At 37.0% G+C, this 22,854-nt stretch overlaps 1 protein-coding gene across 3 annotated transcripts in view; it reads left to right on the top strand.

Annotated features, from left to right (window-relative positions):
* ASCC3 (activating signal cointegrator 1 complex subunit 3) overlaps positions 1–22,854 on the top strand; it is a 560,200-nt gene that overhangs the window by 460,620 nt on the left and 76,726 nt on the right. For all 3 annotated transcript variants that reach the window (XM_090037230.1, XM_090037224.1, XM_090037218.1), the window contains 4 exons: positions 8,535–8,672; positions 8,773–8,893; positions 12,751–12,883; positions 15,245–15,370. In XM_090037230.1, coding sequence (XP_089893356.1) covers positions 8,535–8,672; positions 8,773–8,893; positions 12,751–12,883; positions 15,245–15,370 — 518 coding nt within the window. The remainder of the gene's footprint in view (positions 1–8,534; positions 8,673–8,772; positions 8,894–12,750; positions 12,884–15,244; positions 15,371–22,854) is intronic.

Here is a 22,854-nt window from a genome sequence, read left to right as displayed (position 1 = left end):
AGAAATACAAACATCCCAGTTTATTTTATGGCAGTTATGTTATGTGGCACTATAGATTCTGACTAGGTAGCATTAGGAAGATGCCTAAGGAAAAGCCCTTCCTTCCACTTCCCTCCACCCCCTCTAAATTGTGTTCATCTTTGCAATGATGGAGTCCTGCAAAGCTGTGCAGCTATTTCACAGAAAGAATAACTAAAGTCAAGTTGTAGCCCTTCTTTTTTGTGTCTGTCTCAATTTTCCCTTTGTGTAGTTTTGTATATTTTTTCCCTTAGGTTAAAGGCAAAATATAAAGCTACTGGTAATATTTTAAGCTATGATATAGTTTGTTTAAACCAGCCAGGATATTTTTTCTCAGATTGAAACTTAAGGGAGGAAGAGAGCCTGCAGCAGGGAGCCAAAGGCTCCTGGTACTTTTAAGAGACTTCTGCAGGCTAATCTGGCTGTGTGGGGCTGCAACAGAGGAGCAGACAGGTCCTTAAGTAAATGGGAAGCTCCTGTGTATGACTCGGGAGCCACATGATAGGAAGGGGCAGGACTTTGAGGCATATAAGCCCAAGGTCTGCGTCAGATGGCACAGTCTGGCCCTGCAAGCTGCAAGGAGAGGAGCTCCTGGGGAAGATGGCTATACAGCATGGACACCTAAGCTACCTGTGAAACTGAAACAGCTTTGGGGAAAATATGACTTGTGGTGAGGTATTGACCCAGAGTGGCGCAACTTTATGAGCACTCGTGGTGTTCTGGTAAGGTGCCAGAGGACTGGAAAAGGGCCAATGTGGTCCCCATTTTCAAAAAAGGAAGGAAAGAGGACCCAGGAAACTATAGGCCCGTTAATCTTACCTCGGTCCTGGGGAAGCTCTTTGAGAAAATTATCCAGGAGCACATCTGCAAGGGACCAGCAGGGGAAATTATGGTTAGGAGCAATGAACATGGGTTCATTAGAGGAAGGTCCTGTCAGACCAGTCTCATTGCCTTCTACGACCAGGTCAAAAAAACCCAGTGGATGTAGTCTTTCTGGACTTTAGGAAGGCATTCAACACTGTCTCTCACCCCATCCTCATTAAAAAGTTAGGCGACTGTGGTGTCAACGCCTACACAGTGAGATGGGTCACAAATTGGCTGGAGGGCTGCACCCAAAGAGTGGTGGTGGACAGGTTATTTTTGACTTGGAGGATTGTGGGCAGTGGACTCGGTCCTCGGGCCCACACTGTTCAATATCTTCACTGGCGACTTGGACAAGGAGGTGAAAAGCACCTTGTTCAAGTTCGCAGATGACACTAAGATGGAGGGAAAAGTGAGCATGCTAGAAGAGAGGGACAGACTACAACTAGATCTGGACAGGTTACGGAGGTGAGCGGATAAGAATAGGATAGGTTTCAATATGGAGAAGTGTAAGGTGTTGCACCTGGGGAGGGAGAACCAGCAGCATACCTACAGGCTGGGGAACTCCCTTCTCATCAGCACAGAGGTAGAAAAGGATCTTGGAGTCATTATTGATTCCAAGATGAACATGGGCCACCAATGTAGGGACGCAGTCAGGAAGGCTAACCACAACTTGTCATGCATCCAAAGATGCATCATGAACAGGTCCAAGGAGGTGATCCTCCCCATCTGTGCGACATTGGTCAGGCTGCAGTTGGAGTACTGCGTCGAGTTCTGGGCACCGCACTTCAGGAGGGATGTGGACAGCATTGAGAGGGTCCAGAGGAGGGCCACTCGCATGATTAGGGGGCAGCAGGGCAGACCCTACAAGGAGAGGTTATGGGCCCTGAACCTGTTCAGCCTCCACAAAAGAAAACTGAGAGGGGATCTGGTGGCCACCTATAAACTTGCCAAGGAGGACCAGCAGGCAGTGGGAGAGTCCCTGTTCCCCTGAGCGCTACCGGGAGTAACAAGGAACAACGGGCATTAGTTGACTGAAAGTAGACTCAAGTTAGACATCAGGAGGCACTACTTCATGGTCAGGGTGGCTAGGGGATGGAACCAACTTCCAAGGGAGGTGGTGCTCACTCCTACCCTAGGGGTCTTCAAAAGGAGGCTAGACAATCACCTAGCTGGGGTCGTTTGACCCCAGCATCCTTTCCTGCCCATGGCAGGGGTTTGGACTTGATGATCTGCTTAGGTCCCTTCTGACCCTACTAACTATGAAACTAAGGGCAGCCACAGGACACCTTGGCTAGGGACCTGGAGCCTAAGAGAACAAGATAGGTCTGGAGCCCAGAAGCTGAGGTCTGAGACAGTGCATTGGGAGAAACAGGTAGAGGAAAGGGGCTAAAGCCAGGAAGGAGAAAGCCACAACAAAGGTTTGAGGCTTGAGGGGCCAAGTGTGGAGTCAAAGCCAGGGGCACCCCCTCCAAATACTGATCCTGCATCAGTATCCTGATGGGCATAGCTATCAGTATCCTGATGGGCATAGCTACAGGGGAGGACAGAGAGAATGATTATAGCCTCTAAGGAGCAACTGGGCCTGTTTTAAAAGGGGCACCCACCCCACAGAGGGGCCCCAAGGTCTGTACACAGAGGAAAGGCACCTAGGAAAGAGGTTACCCCAGCCTGTGGAGGCAGCCTCCCCAGTTAAAAAAAATCTTAATATCAAGTCATGACAGTTGAGAGGTAGGAAGTGTAGGAGGCCAGGGAGCACAGGCAAGTGGATCTGACCACTAGGGGCATCAGACGCCATGTATATTGTTGACTCTGTCACAGACCCAAATACCAATGTTCACAGTTTATATTTTAAACCACAATCATTTTCCAATACCTGTATATGAGAAAATCTATATCTGTATATCTTTTAAGCTCTCTGTTAAGAAACGTTCTTTCAGAAACTTCAAAAAACAACTCAGTTCTTCAGCACAGTCATGCTAACTCTAAACACGGCCATATCCATCTTCTACTATAATCTGTGAAAGGCTACCACTGATTTCATAGGATTTGACTAAGGTCTATAATGACCTCTAAATTCCAAAGACTGAATTTGCATACATGGTGTGCATGACATAATTAAGTGCATATATATTTATATGAATATGGAATATGTTTTGTCAGATTTTTGTTCCATACAGTGCTGAGAGAATAAATGCTGAAGAGCTAAAAAGTAATTTGTGTTTTCTACCTCTAACACAACAAATAACCTTTTACCTCCCATGTGATTGTTCTGAGGCAATGCTATGCTATAAAACAGGGAAAGAACCACTGCTATGTATTTTGGATAGGCATATCACTGTCTTAAAAATATTTTAGTGCAAGGAATTAGGTCCCCTCTACATGTTACAGCTAATGTGCAATTAACTGGTTAATTGAGCAGTTACCTTAAGACCAGCTACATGTACTTATCATGCCATAAAAAGCTCCAACCAGCTATAAACTTAGACCTCAAAAATGTGTACTATATACCTGGTTGCAACTGAGCTTCAACCTGCATGTGTAGCAGGGTCTCTCTTGTGGGTGGGAGCCCCGTCAGCTGATGGGACACCCAGCCCCAGGGCTGTACCACGCCCAGCCAGGGCTTGGAGTCCTGCAACTGAGGGGGCTCCAGCCACAGGAGTTTGCTTCTTGCTAGGACAGGGGAAACCCAGGATCAGGGTCCCCCTGCACTGGCAGTAAGGCCCAACGGGATCTTACATGCAATCCTAAAATTGCACCTCCTGCCATGCACATGTGGCATGGCAGGAGGCGTAATTGCATGTATTGTGCATAAGATTCCATCACGCCTTTACCTGCACATAAAGGAGCCGTCTTCGAGTAATGGATCAGTTATGGTCTAGGAATTTTGTGAGACAAGGATTTTTTTTTTTTTTGAGTGTTATCTATTATTGGACCAATTGTGTAGTTGGAAAAAGTTAGCCAAGTTTTTAAATGCAAAGCATTCTTCTTCTGGTCTGATGTTTTTCACTTCAAACCTAAAGAAGAAAGCTGTGCATTCAAAAACTTGGCTAAGTTTATCCCAAGTGTACGGCTGGTCCAAGAAAAGATATCACTCAAAAAAACTTGCCTCATATTTATGTAAACTACTATTCTTATAAATACTATTATGAATAATCTTTCCTGTGGTGCTTTGAAGTTTTATGCTTGAGGTAACAGAAGTATGGAAAATGAATACACACTGCCATTTAGTTAAAATAATAAGATAACTTGATTCTGTGCCTTCAGCAATTATTGAGGTACACAAGAATGATTTTGAAATGTATCTTTTATTATACAAGTTTAACTTCCTTCTGCAAGATGTTGTTTTTATGATACAAAAGTGTATCATAAAAAATTAACATTTAGTTATAACAAGGAGATGTTTTTATTTCACTTAACATCTGTAGCAGATGTGAAATATGTAATTATTTTTGTAAAAGACTTCATAACTTCCATGATTCTTTTGTTTGGCACATCTTTCTTTTATTGGGCATTTTAGACAATTGATAAGCATTATTCGGTGGCATATGGTCTGAGTCTGACGTGCTTTGAAAAGAGTACAGAGTACTAATAATGAGGATTCTGTGAAAATGGGAAAACCAGCACAACAGATATGCTTTGAGAAAGTATGGGTTTTTAGCATCTTGAAACAATATATCACACTCAAAGGGACAGAATTGGGCTGCACAATCTGTTAGCTCATTCTTGTCCAATCTGGTCTCCTCCTTTCTTTTGGAGCCAGCATTGTCATCAACTTGCTGAATTATACTCTGACTGGAATGTATTTCAGGCACAGGGTAATGTATCTACTTAAATGGAATCCTATCTTTCTACAAAAGCTTTTTAAGTATAATAAATTTAAAATATAAAAAAGTTCGATTAGCTTAAAGTAAATGGTTCAACAGTTTACATATGTGCAGGAACAAAGAAAATGACTACTTACTAGTTTGAGAAAAAATCTAGCTTGTTAAGAGATTATGGTATAAATTACAAATAAACTTTATTTTTTGTAAGAAACATTTTGCAATGATGATAGACTCCTGTTCAGCAGTAAAATATAGTTATTAAAGGGTGAGATACTAATCAAACTAATGTTGCTGGTAAATATGGGAGGTTTTTATGGTCTTACATCCAAAATCTATGAAAGTTAGCCCCAAGTTACTCAGCATGAGCCCAGTTTGGGTGCCATTGAGAATCCAAAAACAAAAATGCTATTGAATTAATTGAGAAAAGTTCTAGTTAATCGGCTAAAAAAAAGAATGTAATATTGATGATTTATATTTCCCTGTTATCATGCTGTACTATATTTAGAGTGTTCTTTTTTCTATATGAAAATTAATAGAAATTATATTACTGTTTTAAACTTTAAGGATATGAACTCTAGTTCAAATGATCAATTTTAACAATTTAATATTAGTACATATTTAATGTATTGGGAGTCATAGAGTCGGTGTCTGTTTTCTAATAGGAAAAAACCCTGTTTCTTAATAGAAACACATAATTTAATATTCATGCAATAAATTGGCATGAAAAGAAGTTATACTTTAAAATAAATTGTCATGAGAATTTTAAGCTCTGGATTGTGCCTATGGGTAAAATAGTTTTGTTTATTGCATTGATTTATGTGCAAGTAAGGGGGTCAGCCAGAAATGACTAGGATTCCCTGCTGGTAGAATGACAGGATAGTAGTATATGTGCCAGCTCTCCTGCTTAGGGTTCTTTAGTTTTCCTGTGGTAAATTACACTGCTTTGCAGATATGACTAACAGCACCACAGGCCATCGCTGTAATAGTAGTCCGAGGAAGGAAAAAAATAAGCACCACTGATTGTAAAAGAAAGAAGAGCATCATCGAACAAATTCCAAGCAGTGTGAATTTAGAATATTTTGTTCTGGGAACTGCACAACTAAAAGTAATAGCACAGGTTCTCAGATGAAAATAACTAACATTGTGAAATGGTTTATTTTACCTTCTAATTGGCCATCAATATTATAGTCAGCCAATTTAAGCATTGTTCTTTTATAGAAAAAGAAGGGGTTCAGACTTAGTATTTCCTTAGACCAGAACATTGGTTCTACTGATGGAATTAATGTCATGTAAGAAAATAATTTAGTCCAAAATTCATGGCTATCATAAATTATTACTCCTTGAAGAGAAAAATAAACTCAGCTGGACAATACATTTTGCTACTTAGGATGTATTGGACAGAATAAAATTGTGAACATATGGATTTTCATGTGTTGCTATTTGGTACCTAGCAGTCCTGTTTAATAAAGTAAGAATTAATCCATAGTCATTGTTTGACTCTCATGTAATCTTTTACTTAACTCACTGCCCACTAAGCACATACATAAAACCAGTATTTTCCCATGTGTTTGCCCAGGTACAACTTTAAAAAGCCTCGGGCAACACCAGTGCATAGTCATAAGGGATTATAATTAAGACCATAAAAGTGAACGGAGTTTCTCTACTTACAGAAAACAAAAGAGTAATATTTTAATTTTATTTAATTATCATTTGAATGGTGAATAAAATTCATGAAATGAGAAATACAGTAACACTCATGTTTTCCATACTGTAGTTCTATACAATGATTTGTAAATCAGAGATTTGCTATGCATATCTATATAGGTGTTTTATTCTTTAACATAGCCTCTCCAGTTTTTTTGCACTCCTCTTTTCTTTTCCCTTTCTCTAAATACAATATTTCCTTTGATGCATTACTTCTTTCCTGGTTAAACTTATTCCCCTTCTTACTTTACAGTGTTTTACATTTCCATCCATTCTTCCTTCAGGAAGCTTTCTATTCCTTTGTTTTCAATGCTCTAGTTTACAGAATAACTATCAATGTGTCCCTCAAATATATTTTATTATCAGAAGCATGCAGGAAGCAACATCTCTTCTGGTTATGATGAAGACTATAAGCTAGCACAAACTGATAGATGTCAATAAAAACTTTAATTGTTTACTAGTTTAGTAAACCATTTAAGTTCTGGTACATCCATCAAATCTTTTACTATTAAAGTAAATAACATTTAATTATTTTAAATGCGTTTAAGTTTTGCTGTGCTTTCCAGGCTACATTGTCTATATTTAATAAAGTGTGTGTGTGTGTGTCTGTACATACGCGTATGTGTGCACATGCGTTTGCGCTCCTGTGCATGTATTTAAACTGAGTACCATTTCTCTTGTACTTTTATTTCTTTTATTTTCAGATTTCTTTGTAGCTTAAAAAAAAGGTAGTAGCGATATGTTTTCTGTCATATTCATAAGGACAAAGGGCATGAGTAACTATGCAGTGCTTTTCTATTTGCTACCAAAAGGACTGTTTCTATTAAAAATGTAATTGTAAAGCCCAGAAAAGCATTTTCAAAATGATGTAATGTTCTAAACATCAAAAATTGTACATCTTAAAAGGTTTTCTATAAATGAAGACAATATAAGTAACAGATCTTCAGTTATCAAAAATGTTATGGCTAAATACTATTTAAAAAATGGAGATATTCAGTTTCCTAATTATGGTTTAAAAGCTACTGGGTATAATTTTATTAAAACATCCTTAAAAATACATTAGCCATAAAATAACGGAACAAATGTTCCAGGAAAAATTGCAAAGTTGTTTGCCTGAAGGCCTTGTTCAGGTTAGCAAGCAACTACATGCAGGTGTAGTGAGTGAAATCATTGGGTAAATTTAGACTTTAACTTAACTTATACTGTGATTCACCAGGGATTCACATTCAGCTTTAAAGCTATAATTCTGACCAGTAGGTACCATGAATTTGTATAAGATAAGCAGACTACGAAAAAAACCTCACTGTATCTTTTTTGCTAAAATTACCAAATTCCTTGATGAAGGGAATATTGTAAATGTAATATGCTCGCACGTACTTACTCTAGATTTGTTAGAGGATACCTCAGAATTGCACTTGAAAAAGTACTGTATTTTCTTATCTCACCTTTTTTTGCCAAAACACAGCTGATAGAAATCGGAGTGTGCATGAAATATGGTAAAAACAGGTTGTCCTGCTTACCAGCTGAAACAAAAAATAATATCTGCAGGGACTTGCAGGGAGCAGAACAATAAGTCAGCTACTCTCCAAATTACTGCTACTCTGTTACTTACTACAAGGAAACTACTTTTTTCTTCATGCTGCCTTTCAGAAACAATGTGTGTACTATATTCCATTGAATAGTATATGTGAGAAAATACAGTTGTTCAAACTGAGTTCAATAGCAAAATATGTATGGACAATTTTTCTAGTTGAAAATAGACTTCACCTAATAATCAGGAGGCTTTTAGCGTTCAAAGTATCCTAGGCCAGAATACTCCTGACTTTACTATTTTTTTAATTCTGTTTTTAAAAATTAAACAATACATATATGTTAGGCATATAGACATCCATACGTTCATTTACTACTTTTTCTCTCTCCATCCTTTGTATGTTGTTGGGTTTTTTTAGACTGTAATCTGACCGCAAACCGGGACCAGACTACATCTTCCTTTATGTATACAGACAGTGCCTAACACATCGTGATTGCTAGAACAAAGCTAATCATTAATAACAACAACTTTTGAATGTTAAAAACTTCTTAGAACAACTGTTCTAAATTATGTAACCATTCTCTCTGTTACAGATGAATGACATTATAGCCACAGTAAGAGATTCTAATCTGAAACTGACTCTTGCCTTTGGAATAGGCATGCATCATGCTGGGCTACATGAAAGAGATAGAAAAACTGTAGAAGAGTTATTTGTGAATTGCAAGATCCAGGTACATTTTTTTTTTAATAAGACAATAATGAGTTTTACATACAATTTTAAAAGTTGTCTCTTTGTTACATACACCTCATTAATCTGGCTTTCTGTTTTAGGTTCTTATTGCCACGAGCACATTAGCCTGGGGTGTAAATTTTCCAGCTCATTTAGTAATTGTTAAAGGAACAGAATATTATGATGGAAAAACAAGGCGTTATGTGGATTATCCCATTACAGGTATTCACAAATATATTACTCATAATTACCAAGATGCATTTGAAGCATATGAAAATGTGAACGTTGTTTACCTTCTACTTTTAGAAACTGATCCTTTTAAATTTTAATAATAGTAAAGGATTTGAAATAGGTTTGTTACTGGGTTCCCACCCCCCTTTGCCCTCTCCCCTCCCCGCAGTGTTTTTAAATGTAAATTATAAGAATACTGCTAAATTCAGTGTTTTAGGGGTCCACCTGCCTTCCTTTGTGGATACCTTTCCCTAGAAAAACTACTGTTAAAATTATTCAAAATAGGTGTTTTAAAAAGAGGAAAATAAATGGTTTGAACATGCACAGTAAATATTGTGGGATAATGTAGAGTCGTATTTGGCAAACTTTTTAATGTATATCAAATAAGATTTTATATAAACATGAAAAACTAATTGTTTTCAGTATGTTTTTTCCAGCACTAGAAACAGTTTTAAATACTTATATGTGCCTCTGCTGTGTTTGCAATCCAAACATTGTACTGTGTTAGTTCAGGAGAATCTGAAATTTAAATTATTAAACCTGAATACAAATTAAAATAAAACTAATATTCTATCTTTGGCCAAGTTGAGTGAAGTAAAAAGCAATTAAAATAAACAGTTAAAGTTAAATTATATATTTTAGTTTCACTATTAACGTAAAAATTGCACTTCTAATTCTGCTTCTGCCTCCAACTTATCAAAATCGTGATAACCACTTTGCAGTCTTGTTAAAAAACTTTTAAAAATTAAAAATGGAAGGACTTTGAAAAATGTCAGACAACGGTGAATATTTATCTGAATGGTAATAAGCTTGGAGGACAAGTTAAACTTATTCCAAGTTTCCTGTTCTGTTTTCTATTTCTCAGTTTTAACAGAGAAAGTAAATTTGATTTGGAACTATCTGAAACTGGGCCGGAAATGCCATATTCCTAGGAATAATGTAATTCTTATTTGTAACATAAGAGATTGATGACTTTAACCAAGCAGAGTCCCTTCTATAGAAAAACTTTTACTCACTGAAAAAGTTGGAACTCAAAATATTATAGGGGATGTCACTCCAACTAGTCTACCGTAGAGCTTAATTTAATGTCTGTTGTCCTCCACTCCATGCAGGAAATTTAAAATTGATTTCCAAGCCAAAGCTCTTGCTCCTGAATTCTAGCATGACCAGGGGACATACTACAGCAGCATGATCTGCACTCTTGAGAGTACTTTGTGTCATTCTTTGTCTGATGGAAACATAGTACTAACAATCTCTGGAGAAGATTGTATCTGATCCTCTTAAATTAGATAACTTTATTTCTGGTGGTAGATATTAGGGAGGAAGGAATATGTTTTTACATTCAGATCCCGCAATGAATCTGCAGAGCTAGAAGTTAAAAAAGACTTATTAAAATAAATGCATTGAAAAAAAGATTGTGTGATCAATACATTGCCCAGTTATGTTGTTTTTATGGACTTGTTTTTTGCTTACAGGTATTGCTTGGGAATTTTGTTAAGTCTGTTGTATCTTCACTGAGTGTTTTTGAGAGAGAGATATAATCTTGTGCCCAGTTTAATGTTGTTATTTAAAACTTAACAGAAGATGTAATTGACAGTATTAGGGAAAAGGTTATTTTAAAATAGATCTAAATTATGTAATCACATTGTGTGTTTGCTTAGAATAATATCATCATTTTTAAGTTTCTATAAAATGTTTATGTCTCTGGAAGCTGTGAAGAAAAAGTCCCTACAGATATGCAGTTTGATGCGATGCTCTCAAATTGTCATGTGTCTCTGTTTCACTGTCTCTTTTAATCTCCAATACTCGATTATTCTCCATTGCAGTTACCAGAGGGTATGTACAGAAGTTACATTTTGATCTAAGCCTAGTTAGGTCAATCTATCTAAATACCCATCTGTGCAGGCAAAAATGGTGGGGCGCAATCTAAGTTAGCTCACCTGGGTATCTAAGTTAGTTTACCTACTCAAGTAAAGTTACTTAGATAAATAGGCAGTGGGTTACCCCAATCTTCCAAATGTCTGCACATGTTCAGAGTGCATCCCTGGGGCTAGGAAAGCCCAGCCTTTTGTACCATCCCCAGGACTCAAAGCATCCAAAGCTCAACTTCCTACATCCCCAACCTTGACCAGGATATTTTTAGCCCACCCCTTAATCCCCAGAGGAAACCGCCCTCGCAGACCCACCAAACCCCTGTGCCAATCAGCTAGCCCCTCCTAATTTCTGTTTGCTTCTCCCCCCACTCCAAGTTAGTGAGTTTCTCATATGACTCCTAGCACCGGCAAACAGCTGTACATGCCATTCCCAGTCTATGATCATGTGGTTTAAAGTAAACTCCGTGATCATAAACAAATGCTTGTATGCACCTTGAATAAATTTGGCTACCTATATGCAACTGGGGGCAGAAAATGGACAGTGAATTACTCACAGATTGTTCAGTAGTTTGAAAATAAAACAAAATTCACATCTAAACTTAAGCAAATGTAGAGAGTGCAAATCAGAGGTTTTAAGCTGGACCCATCTTAGTTATAAAACATTTATTCGGCCAATTGTATCGCGTGTGACATTTCAAGACTTTAATCCAGTAGTTAACAGCCAGCCACAGGCAACATACAGCAAGTAACAAAAATGTTGCTTTTGTATTGCTAGACAGTGGTTATTGATAAAAATCATTTCCTGATGACTTTTGGTAAATCCATGTCATATATGTCATTGCATACTGTTTTAATGCACTGAGCTCAAATAACAGGAATTGGTTTCCTTGTTCTCTTGTATGCACCTATTCATAAGTACTGTTCAGGGACCCATTTCATTTATAGTTGAAAGTCACTCTTAATTTAACAAAAAATAAGCTTGTATACAGAATATGGTTTATATAGATCATAGAGAACACAGGAAAGAATATATAAGTTGTTAAAATTAATGCATGTTTTTAAAACACTTATAAAACATCAGTGGTTTCATTTATATTATTTACTCATGTTGAGGTAGCTGCTAAAGACCCCAAGCAGGGTTTAGAACCCTTCTGGGGCATGGCATAGCAGGAAAATTGGGAAAACAAAATCTGTACTTGCTCCTCTGAATTTACAATTTCATATTATGGCAAGATGTACACAGTTAGTTAAGCAGACATCCATAGTCTGCTTGGATGCTTCCATTTGGATGTGGGGAGAATCCAAGCAGTAATAAAAAGGGCTGTGTTTATATAAAATAGTATCCTTAATGTAATTAATAGTCATAACTGGCCAACTAGTGCCAGCAACAGGGGGATTATAGTAGTGGTAAGTTTTTTAGGAGGAATTTAAGACTTTTTTCTTTCAATTTATTGTACCACCTTATAATATGAGGATGGGGAGTTAATGGCATCCAGAGCTCATCACCCATTCTGAAATAAGTCTTTTATGTCTGCCAGCTAATATAATTTCTCCTTATGTTCAAATGTTAGAAGGCATAATATATAATAGAATTTACTTGTACCTTAAAACAGAGTCCTAGGAAATTGCATAGGAAGAGGCAATTATTTAGGAAATCTAGGAAAAGGCAGTATTTAGATTACAAAATCAAGCAAATGAAAGTTAGAAAGTGCTAGATTTACCGGTTCCACCACAAGGATATAAATATAAAAACTAATAAATAACCTTTAATATAGCCATCGTATGCATGTGCTGTGATCTTCAATTACATAGTCACAACCATTTATTTATTTATTAACCACAGAATCCCTGTCCTAACATGCTGTGGCCACGTAGTAATGGAGTCAAGTTTGAGGTTATACTTGAGGTAGTTGCTGTACAGTACAAATCTGTACTATAAATTGAACTTAAATCTGTTTATTATCTGTTTACCAGATGTACTTCAGATGATGGGACGTGCTGGTAGACCTCAGTTTGATGACCAAGGCAAAGCTGTGATTCTAGTTCATGATATTAAGAAAGACTTCTACAAAAAGTTTCTTTATGAACCTTTCCCAGTAGAATCAAGGTAAAATTTGACTAAAAAGAGAAGTTAAAGAACATACTGCAAATGTGGGGTTGATGAAAGTGAGAGGAGTCAGAGATGCACCAAAATACTGGGGTCTTTAAAGACTGTTCTTCTCCTGAGCACACAACCTGCTTTATCAAGACAAGTCTAGATGTCTTCCTCCCACTATCTCATCCATTCCTAGATAATCCTGACAAATATTATACTGCTTTTAGATGCCTTTATAAAAAGCAGAGATATAGGTTGTAGCCGTGTTGGTCTAACAGCAAAAGCAATCAGAAATCTTGTGGTAGAGGCAAATCTTAAAAAACATTCAGAGATGATAACATATCTTTGAAAGAACAGTTTTCTTATATAAGACAACTGCTCATGCTTCCAGCAACCCTGAGAGAAAATCTGAGGGCAAGAGTGCTTGGCAGAAAAAACAATTCTAATATTTTTCACATGTGATTTGTTTACTGATCTAGACCCCTTAAGAGAGGAAGAGACATCAGCCCCAAAGGGAAACATATCTTCTTGTAAACAGATGTAATACTACTTGTAAGTTTTCTGCCAGAAGAAAAGTAAAGAAAACCAAGAAATATTGTGCTAACCTTGCTAACCTTTTTGCAGTTCATCATTTGTTGTTCAGTGTTACGAGTTATAGTTGTAGCCAGTATAGTCTCTTCTAGCATAGCCAGCCAGCTATGCACAATTTTTTTTAAGGAACAGTCAGGGTCTATATCCAAACTTTAGTTAATCATAGGTTACCTTCATATATATGCTTGTTTTTAAATATTCATATTCATTGTTTAGGAAATATAGTTGAATTGGAAACAAAAAGAACGGAACCTCTTCAGAATGATATAATTCAAGGCAAAAATAAAATCAGGGTAAAAATGCAAATATTATATCCAGACTGTGTGGTTCTGGTAATAAGCCAGGAAACCTTTCTATATGTTGCTAAGTGGTATCTCTAAAAATAGAAGCTTTGTTTTAATTTACAAAAGACAGTATTAAAATATTTATATCTGAAGTATTATAAATTGTCTCAGATTCCTGAAACTTTTTGGATCCCAACAATGTACTCTTAGCAGCGTGATATTCTGTTACTATATATAAACATATGAACAGAAGTGTTCTACGCTGTTGAAGAGTTTGGTCTCTTATATGATCATTAAAGGCTTTTGAAGTAAGAGACTCCCTGATTTCTCAAAGAGGAAACTATATTCACTTGTTCTTTTCTTGAAGGAACCTTTGCTTTGGAACTATTTCCTTGTTCTACCAGATACCACATGGATTGACTGTCTATACTCTTCACATTTTGTTGGGTTTCTCTATTTTTTTCAGTAAATGTTTAAGAAAGAAATTGGTTTTCCATGACACTGCATTTGTCGTCTTTCTGGTCATTCCTGGTATACTGCTCAGGTGTCAGATCTCATGCTTTTACCTCCCTTGAGAATTTGCAGTTCTTCCCCTTGTCGATCTGTCACTGGATTATCATGCCCTGTGTATCAGCTGTACTTCCCCACTGTGACCTGAATTTGGACACCTGCAGTTCTTCGTTTCAGAAGTCTGTACCAGAGCCATGGAATAGCAAAACAACCTTCTTTGAGCCAAAGCATTGTTTATTTTAGCACTAAGAGCAAGCATTTAAAGAGGAGAAAACGAATTTTAAAGCAATAAGCACTCATATGTATGTCTGTCTTGCCTAAACTCTTCCATTTTCTGATGATAACATACCTATGCCTAACACATCCAGGTTCCCCAGCAGGTTCCTGTATTTCCGTGTGTTTATCCCAAATAAACTCTCCCCTTTGTGGTGAGAGAAAGTTGCTTTAAACTTCCAAAATTCCTTTTCTTCTGTATTTCTGGGTTTTGTTCTTTCTGGGAAAAACTAATTGTTCTTATTGAAATATGAAGAGGTAAAATCTTCAAAATTAAAGGCTTGTGCATCGTATTAACAACCCTCAAGTATTTGCTGAGAAGTGGCTTATCCTGAATTGCTCTTCTGTTTTCTGTATGTTTTTTCTTATGCCCCCATTACGATAAACCAACATATTCACACAGTAAGCATCTCATTCATGTCAACACAAGTATTCTTAAATCATTACATAGCAATATCAACCTTTCACCTTCCCAACCATAAGCTAAAGAATGCAGCATACATAGTCGAATTGTCAACTAAGTGAATTTGAGCTAAGTAGTAGGTACAAGCGTGAAATGATTGCTGCAACATAGAGGTGATGACTGTGCCATTACAGGAAAAGGTCTTTTTTTTAAAAAAAAAAGAGAATATCATTTTTAAATTATAAATATTAAACCCTTTTTGAAAAGCTACAGTTCAAAGAGAGCTAAAGCTTTTCATGTCTTGTCCCTTAGCCTGTTGGAGGTGCTCTCTGATCACTTGAATGCTGAAATTGCCGCTGGAACTATTACTTCCAAGCAAGATGCAATGGATTATATCACCTGGACCTATTTCTTCCGTCGTTTGATCATGAACCCTACGTGAGTGTTAAATGAAAATGTAATATAACTGAAAAAAAACACAGGAAAGAGTTGCTGATAGGTTGGTGTTTTCTGTTGTATATTTTGGGCATTTAGGATGCTCAGTATCTTAGCAATTGAACTACTATTGACTTATTCATAGGAAAGAAGTTGCATGCAAATGATTTGCAAGTTTTCTCTCTATATACAAAATATTGATTGGCAGATAATCTTAGGCTTTTCTATTCAGTAATAAAGATGAAATTGTAGAAAGCCCAATCAAAATGGTTAAATCAATATTTCTAAATTACACCTCCATGCCAGCAGATTCTTTTTATAGTGAAATAAAACTTTTTTTTAGTAACTACAATGACATGTTATGCATAGCTTCCTATAGGAAACTCCACAGCCAGATTTTCCAGTAGTTCATGGAATGAATAGCTGTTGGTGATTTCTCTGTGACAATGCCTCTTTTCATTAGAGGAGACTAGAAAAGACCATGTGTGCAAATGTTTTCAAGTGGTGTTGTCATCCTTTCTTGCTCCAGCTGGTGTACAAGCTATTGTGAGCTCTTCCAGCAATGTAGCCCTACCCACATTGTTTTGGATAAATGGCATGCCACGTGTCCCTGACCATTCACTAACCAGAGCTGTAGAGAACAGGGTTTTTAAATAGTGTCTGGGTGTACTCAAGACTATAATATTTCTGAAACCACATAACTTATCCCCACTATGTTCTACAACATTTTCAGTTCAGTTCCCTATGAGTAGTTTCTATTGCTAAGTCTACAGATGAAATCTTCAAGTTGCTTTAAATCCACATTTCATTATTCATTAGTTCTGTAATCTGCATTTAGTCTTTCTACCTGAACCTTTCTCCAGGCAAACTTTTTATAAAGAGATTTTGAGAGTGATGGGAAATACAGAGGTCTGATCTTCTGTGCCTTTGGGAATTTTGTCCAAGGTCAATATATGAGACAAAAAAAAATATTTTGAAGATACAGTATTTATTCAGGATAGTGTGTAACTTCATAATGATATATTTTGATACTGGGTTATCATGTTTAATCAATACGTTGACAATTTTTCTATACAGTACATAGAATAACATATATATTCTTTATAAAACAATTTGTACCATCCAGTGTATAATACCTACATTGAATAACAGATGTCTGGACAGTTAGTATTTCACTAGTGTTCAAACTGTCCAAATTCTAGAAAAAGCTTCCTACTCAGGATATTTGATGCTCCTTACTTCTGAGGAATTTCTCTAATTACAGTAATGTGCTATGAAGACTTATATTCCAGTTTATAACTGAATTTTCACTCTTAAAAGTAAGTTGGTGTTCTGAGCCAAAATACCTAAACAGTCCTGACCCAGAAAAGAAACACAGCACATGAGCAATGGAGTGCTGAGTTTCCTTTGCAGGAAAATTAGAACAGTGAGAGAAAAAGTGAACAAATCTGATCAGCAGTTGTGTCTATGGTAATGGAGGGTAAGAAGAAAGCTAAATACAGTCAAAAGAAATGAGATAATTAATTATAGTGCACTTTTATGGGGTAAATTAGGAACTGACTGAGCAGACAGTGCAGAATGTTGTGCAGATGTGTGGCAGATAATACAGAGTCGTCTTAGGGTAAATTTGCCAAGCATAGCGGAGGACATTTTCAGGGGAAGACATATTTTCTTGCATACCACATGCCCCCAATAAAACGCACACCTTGTTTTTTGAAAGCAGATAGACAAAAAGATTTTTTTCCAGTCATGTGACATAGCGAGTGCATCGATATGTGCCATTAAGGCGATGCGATAAACTCTAGCAGAAACAACTGGAGATTCTCCCAGGAGATTCTATTTTCACAGAAGGACTTAGTGGATGTCAAACAAGGTTAGACCCCAGATCCTTGCAAGAGGAGCTGCAAGACTTGCTTCTTCATTGTAAGTAGTTCTTTATATAGGTTCCAGTAAATAAAGTGTTTCCATATCACAAACCTTATCAAGATACTACCAGCAGCTCATTTGCTGCTTCAGGCACTAGCTGTTGTGGTCAGCCAACAGCCACGTCTGTGAGAGGGTTAACACAGGACTCGGCCCTTCCTGCTTACTGAGCCGGATACAAGTGGCAGTCATTCAGTAGCTCATGGCATGCACACAGTTTTCAGGCTTGCTGCTTTTCCAAGCTTTCCTGATTCTGACACGCATCCCATTTTGGAGAGAAAAGTTGCATGTGGTATTTGAGAAAATGTGATAGTGTGGGTTGGAGATGACTAGACTCAAGTGAGTCCCACAGTACAAATAACATTGAAGATGCAGGTTAAAGCCACAAACATCCTCTTTCTTTTTTTACCCTGCCTTACCCTGACTTATCTCCATAGCATTCCTTCTCTGCTTAGTTATGCAGAAGGAATAAAGACCATTCCTTAGCTGTAGGGCTAGGGACAGAAATTACACATAAACTGATATAAGTGATCATAAACCAGTTGAAACCTGTAACAAAACAGAAGTTCAGTGCACATAAACTACTTTCAAAATGGCTGAAACTGGTTTGAGATAAACCTGTTTGGATGTAGTATCAGACTTAACTGATTTAAGTTAAAGCAGTCTATGGAACTTCTCTCTCAAATCTCCAAGAGGATATGTTTGTAAGTACCAAGTGCAAGCCCAGCACTATCTGTCTTTCACATTTTTATTGCTTAACATCATTCCACACAATAGTGGCTGTTAATAACATTTATTCTAAAACTTTTAAAGTACAGTACTAAAGCTTTTGGTCAGGCTATCTTCAGTTATGTCATAACTCACATATTAAATAATATCAAACGGCCTGTTGTTTTTATTGAGGCATGTCCTTTTTTTCAGGAAAATGGAGTCAGCTTTTTCTCTGAAATGGTAAAGTGACTCCCAGAGCCACAGAAGAGCTTTGTTTTGTGTTGTTTTTAATGATGTAAGTCAGAGGCGTAATCACTTGCACTTAGGACATAAATAAATATTCTTTTAGGTATTGTACCTAACCACCTAGGCTAGAGACAGAAATTACACATAAACCGGTGTAAGTGATTGGAAACCGGTTCAAATTTGTAACATAAACTGCTTTCAAAATGGCCAAAACCAGTTTAAGACAAACCTGGATGGATGGAGTATCAGACTTAACCGATTTAGGTTAAACCAGTTTATTCAACTTGTCCAAGATCCACTCCAGATTCAAGTTAACTCATTGTCCCTCAACATCCCACGATGCTTTTCACCTCCACTGCAAACCTCCCCCCTTGCAGGGTGGGTGGGCTAGTCTTAAACCAAGCTGTCTACTTCAACCAAGCAGGGAGGCATGCTCTAGTGCCTTCAGCTTCTGATCTGGGCCACTGCAAGCATGTGGCTGCATTTCCAGAATTAAAAGTTGAATGTCTGTTCACTTATTTATTCGTTTAATCTATACAACTTAGACTAACCTTTGAAGACTGAATCAGTTCAGCCTCAGGCTTTTTGATTGTCTGTACTTAGCCCTAAAGATGCAATACCCATTTTACCAAGAGAAGCAGGGAGTTTTAGTTACATTCCAGTTTGATCCTTATATGATTTATCCTACCTATATATACTGTTCTGCATCACCTCCTATCATAAATGCGTTTGTAGCTTTTCTTTACACTGTGTAACAGCTACCGCATTTTTCCATAAGAAATATTTTTAAATTGCTTTGGGTTTCATTGAAATGAAATTCATTTTAGAAATATGCAGCAATGTTATATATTTGTGAAATAATGTGCTAACATTTTGGTGAACACATACTGAATCACTCTATTTACACCTGCAAAGTCCTATAACAAAAGCTTTCAATACAGTTTATACTCACAACTGATAATATATGTCAGTTTTCTGAGAGAGAAATAAAAATCAAGATAAGTTTTAATTATAAGTATCCATAGCTTCAACCTCTCTGTTGTTGTGCTGCATTGAAAAAGGATGTCACACTATTCAGAATATTTAAAAAAAAAAAAATCCAAAAAGGTAAGCTCACCTCTTAATTCTTATTTTCATTTGCAGCAGGGCAACCCATATCAATTTTTAACAGTTCTGTTCTTTTAAGCAGATAATGTTAATATTAATAACAGTATTTTGAACAAAATTTAATTTTGCCTCTTATGTATCTCTTTTATGTAATAATACATGTTAATTATGTTAAAAAATTATAAATATTGCAGCATTTTTTTCTGATTTTTATAATTTCCATGCTTTTTTAATCCATCTGTCCTGTTATCTGTGACGTGGATTTTAAAGTCTAATGATAAAATGAAGACTTGAGCCCATAAATGTGGAAGTGGCTGAATGGTTACTTCCCTGAATAGATGAGGAATATACCTTTATGAACTGAAAGTCCAAATGAGTTGTGGGTATCGCAACATGCCATGTATTACTTGTTTAGAAATAACTGACTGTAAGGGCCCCTTTACACATGCAGGTAAAGGCACAGTGGAATCTAGCGCGCAGTCCACACAGTCGCACCTCCTGCCATACTACACGTGCATGACAGGAGGCATGATTGTAGCATTTTGCATCAGATCCCATCATACCTGGGATTTGGGCCTCCCCCTTTACTAGCAAGAAGCAAGCTTCTGCAGCTGGGAGCCCCTCAGCTGAGGGGTACCCAGTTGTGGGAGCTCCCAATGCTCCCCCAGGGCTGTGACATGCAGCTGCTGCAATATTGCAGCCCTGAAGGTATAGGAAACCCCTGGGGCTGGGCAATTGCAGCTGCCGTGGCTTCCCAGCCTCAGGGGTGTGTCAGACCCCAGGGGCTGGGAGCCTGGGAGATTGCAGCTGCCAGTCTCCCAGTTCTGGAACTCCCAGCTTCACACACCCCCAGGGCTAGAAGATTGCAGCAGCAGCGATCTCTTAACCCTGGGGATTTCACACACACCCAGAGCTAGGTTATTACAGCTGTGGTGTACTGCTGGGACCCAGAGTCAGCAGCTGCTGGGGCTGAGTCTCTCAGTTGTGGGACTGCCAGTCCCAACTGCTTATGGTGCACCCATGAGCCTGGGAGCCCTGTCAGCTGATAGCAAATTTTTGAGATCTAACTTTATAGCTAACTTTATCTGATTTTTGAGATCTAACTATAGCTAGTTAGGAGCTTTTTATTGTGCAATAGCTACTTTGCACTGTGTAGCTGGCCTCTACTGTAATTATGTAATTAACCAGTTAATTGCACAAGAACTATAAAGTGTAGTGGGGCCCTTAGTAAAATATTCTGATCATTTGAAATTTCGTGTTTCAAGGTAGCTTTAGTTTTGATTGCCAATAGGCACTGTGGCATGGACTTTTTTTATTTTTTTCCCCTTAAATTTTTATATACTTTAGCTAGGGTCTTGATTAAAACAAAGAGAAGGGTTTATAAAGATTTCTAATATGTAAAAAGGACTGTTGTGGGCTATTAGTCAATCTCAGCTAGCAGGTTAAAGATCTACAAAAAATAACATAGGGAAAGAGAGAAGATCCTTGGCTGTGTGTGAAATTCGTGGGATATGTTTTAACCTTAAAATGATAAAACAGTTAATTCAACACTTCTGCAAAAAGGTGAAAAAGGGAGACGTAAAATATTTCTGAATAATAGATCCTGATATTTTAGCTATCTACTATACCAGGAAAAAAAGCATAAAAACCATTTTTACATGTAGGAAGGTAAGAAAAGTGAATGTAGGACTTGGACTATTAATTTGTGCATATTAGACTGAGAAACAGATTATCATCATATTAAAGTAAAAAAGTTAAATCTCCCTATATAAACTGCATGTGTAGATATGATAGATTTTGTAGTCAATTCATTCAAAGATTTCTCTTAAAAGATTTTCCACTTTGTGATAAATTTAAGGCATTAACCAAAATGAAAGAATGGTATAGTGTAAATTATAAGAAAATGGAATTGTCTAAGTCGGTAAAATGCTCTTATTAATACCTAATTTGGTACCTTTTATATCTCACTTATGCAATTCCATGCATACCAATCAGAGGAGTATGTCTAATTTGCCTAATAAGTATAGTTATTACTGTCCAGTGTGCAGATTCTTATACAAGAATCTGTCTATTCTGGGGCTTATAGTTTTAAGATATGTTTTTTCCTGCATAAACAATATGTATAGGCCTGTCTTTTTATTTATTTTTTATGAAGACCTTATTTTACCCAGTTACTTAGTAATGTACAAACCACATCACAAAACTGGTATAAGCCAAACTTACTTTGAATTGTATATGTAAATGTCGTAGTTATTCTGTGAGAGCAAAATAAAATGAGTTTGTTTCATTTCCAAAAAAGCCTTTATTTTGCATATAAGTTTAGAGAACACAATTAATTGAATGGAATTAACTACATGGAAACCTACATCAAAAAGAACTAGTTAATACTTTCTATTGCATAGAAATTATGGTGTGTTGGTATTTTGCACAGATATAATCTTCTGTCTATTGCAAATGATAAAGTCTTTGAAAATGTGCAATTTAAGCCCCCAGCATTTGCTCAAAAAAGGCAACTTGTATTAAATAAGTACTCTGACTGCCTGGACCATACTTCATTTGTATAGACTTTCATAAACTAAATAACATGGAAGCAGTGCCTCACATTTACAGTGCCAGGTACCTTTGGCACCAGTTTGCAAGTGGTGAAAACTCTCTTATAAGACAGAGCTTCTTGTAAAGGTCTGAACTGTGACACAAGTCCAGTAGAAAATTCTTTTCTGACTCCAGAGAAGCTGGGAGCTGTTCTCCTAGAATTCTCAAGTAAACACAATCCAGATCAGGAAAAGAAGTAAGAATCAAATTAATGTTCGTTCTCTCTCTCACACACACACACACACACACACACACACACACACACACACACGATTTAGATGAGACGTTTCTTGATTTTTAGCACACACATTACACATTTATACCCACATACACATGCGTATAAATATGTGTATATGCATATGTATATATACATGCACCTATACACACACATACCTATACATACATACATATAGCATTTTTGTGCTCAGAATACACAACCATCTAAATCCAGTAAAATAATTAATAGATAAATGCAGACTATAGCCCACATGTGTTATGGTGTACAAATCCAGTATGATCCACCTTTTCCTTCCCAGTGAAATATGGTGATCCATATCTACTGGACAAGAATTTGTAAGCCACTGCTGGGATCCACTTTCAATAGCCTATGCAACAGTACTATGTTGAAAGTTTTTACTGCCTTTATTAGGATCAGAAGATGCCTCCCCCAAATATTCCATTTTCCCCTAAGCCACTGGAGATGACTACCTATGCCTGGCTCTGTAAATGTATGTAAAGGAAGATTCTGGTTTCAGAATTGTTAGTCTCAAAAAGCATAAACTAATGTTGGTGGTTAATTAACCAGATTTTGTTCACTTTTTTTTTCCTCATAGAGCCTGCAAAGTAGCAAGATTTTTCTTTTAGTGTTTTAGCTGTCTGTGCAACCCACTTCCATTATGTGTGTCATT

The sequence above is a fragment of the Crocodylus siamensis genome, chromosome 1 (genome assembly GCF_052110815.1).
Source record: "Crocodylus siamensis isolate JL-2025a chromosome 1, ASM5211081v1, whole genome shotgun sequence".
In the NCBI taxonomy this organism is placed as follows: Eukaryota; Metazoa; Chordata; order Crocodylia; family Crocodylidae; genus Crocodylus; species Crocodylus siamensis.
This window is presented reverse-complemented; position numbering and strand designations above follow the sequence as displayed.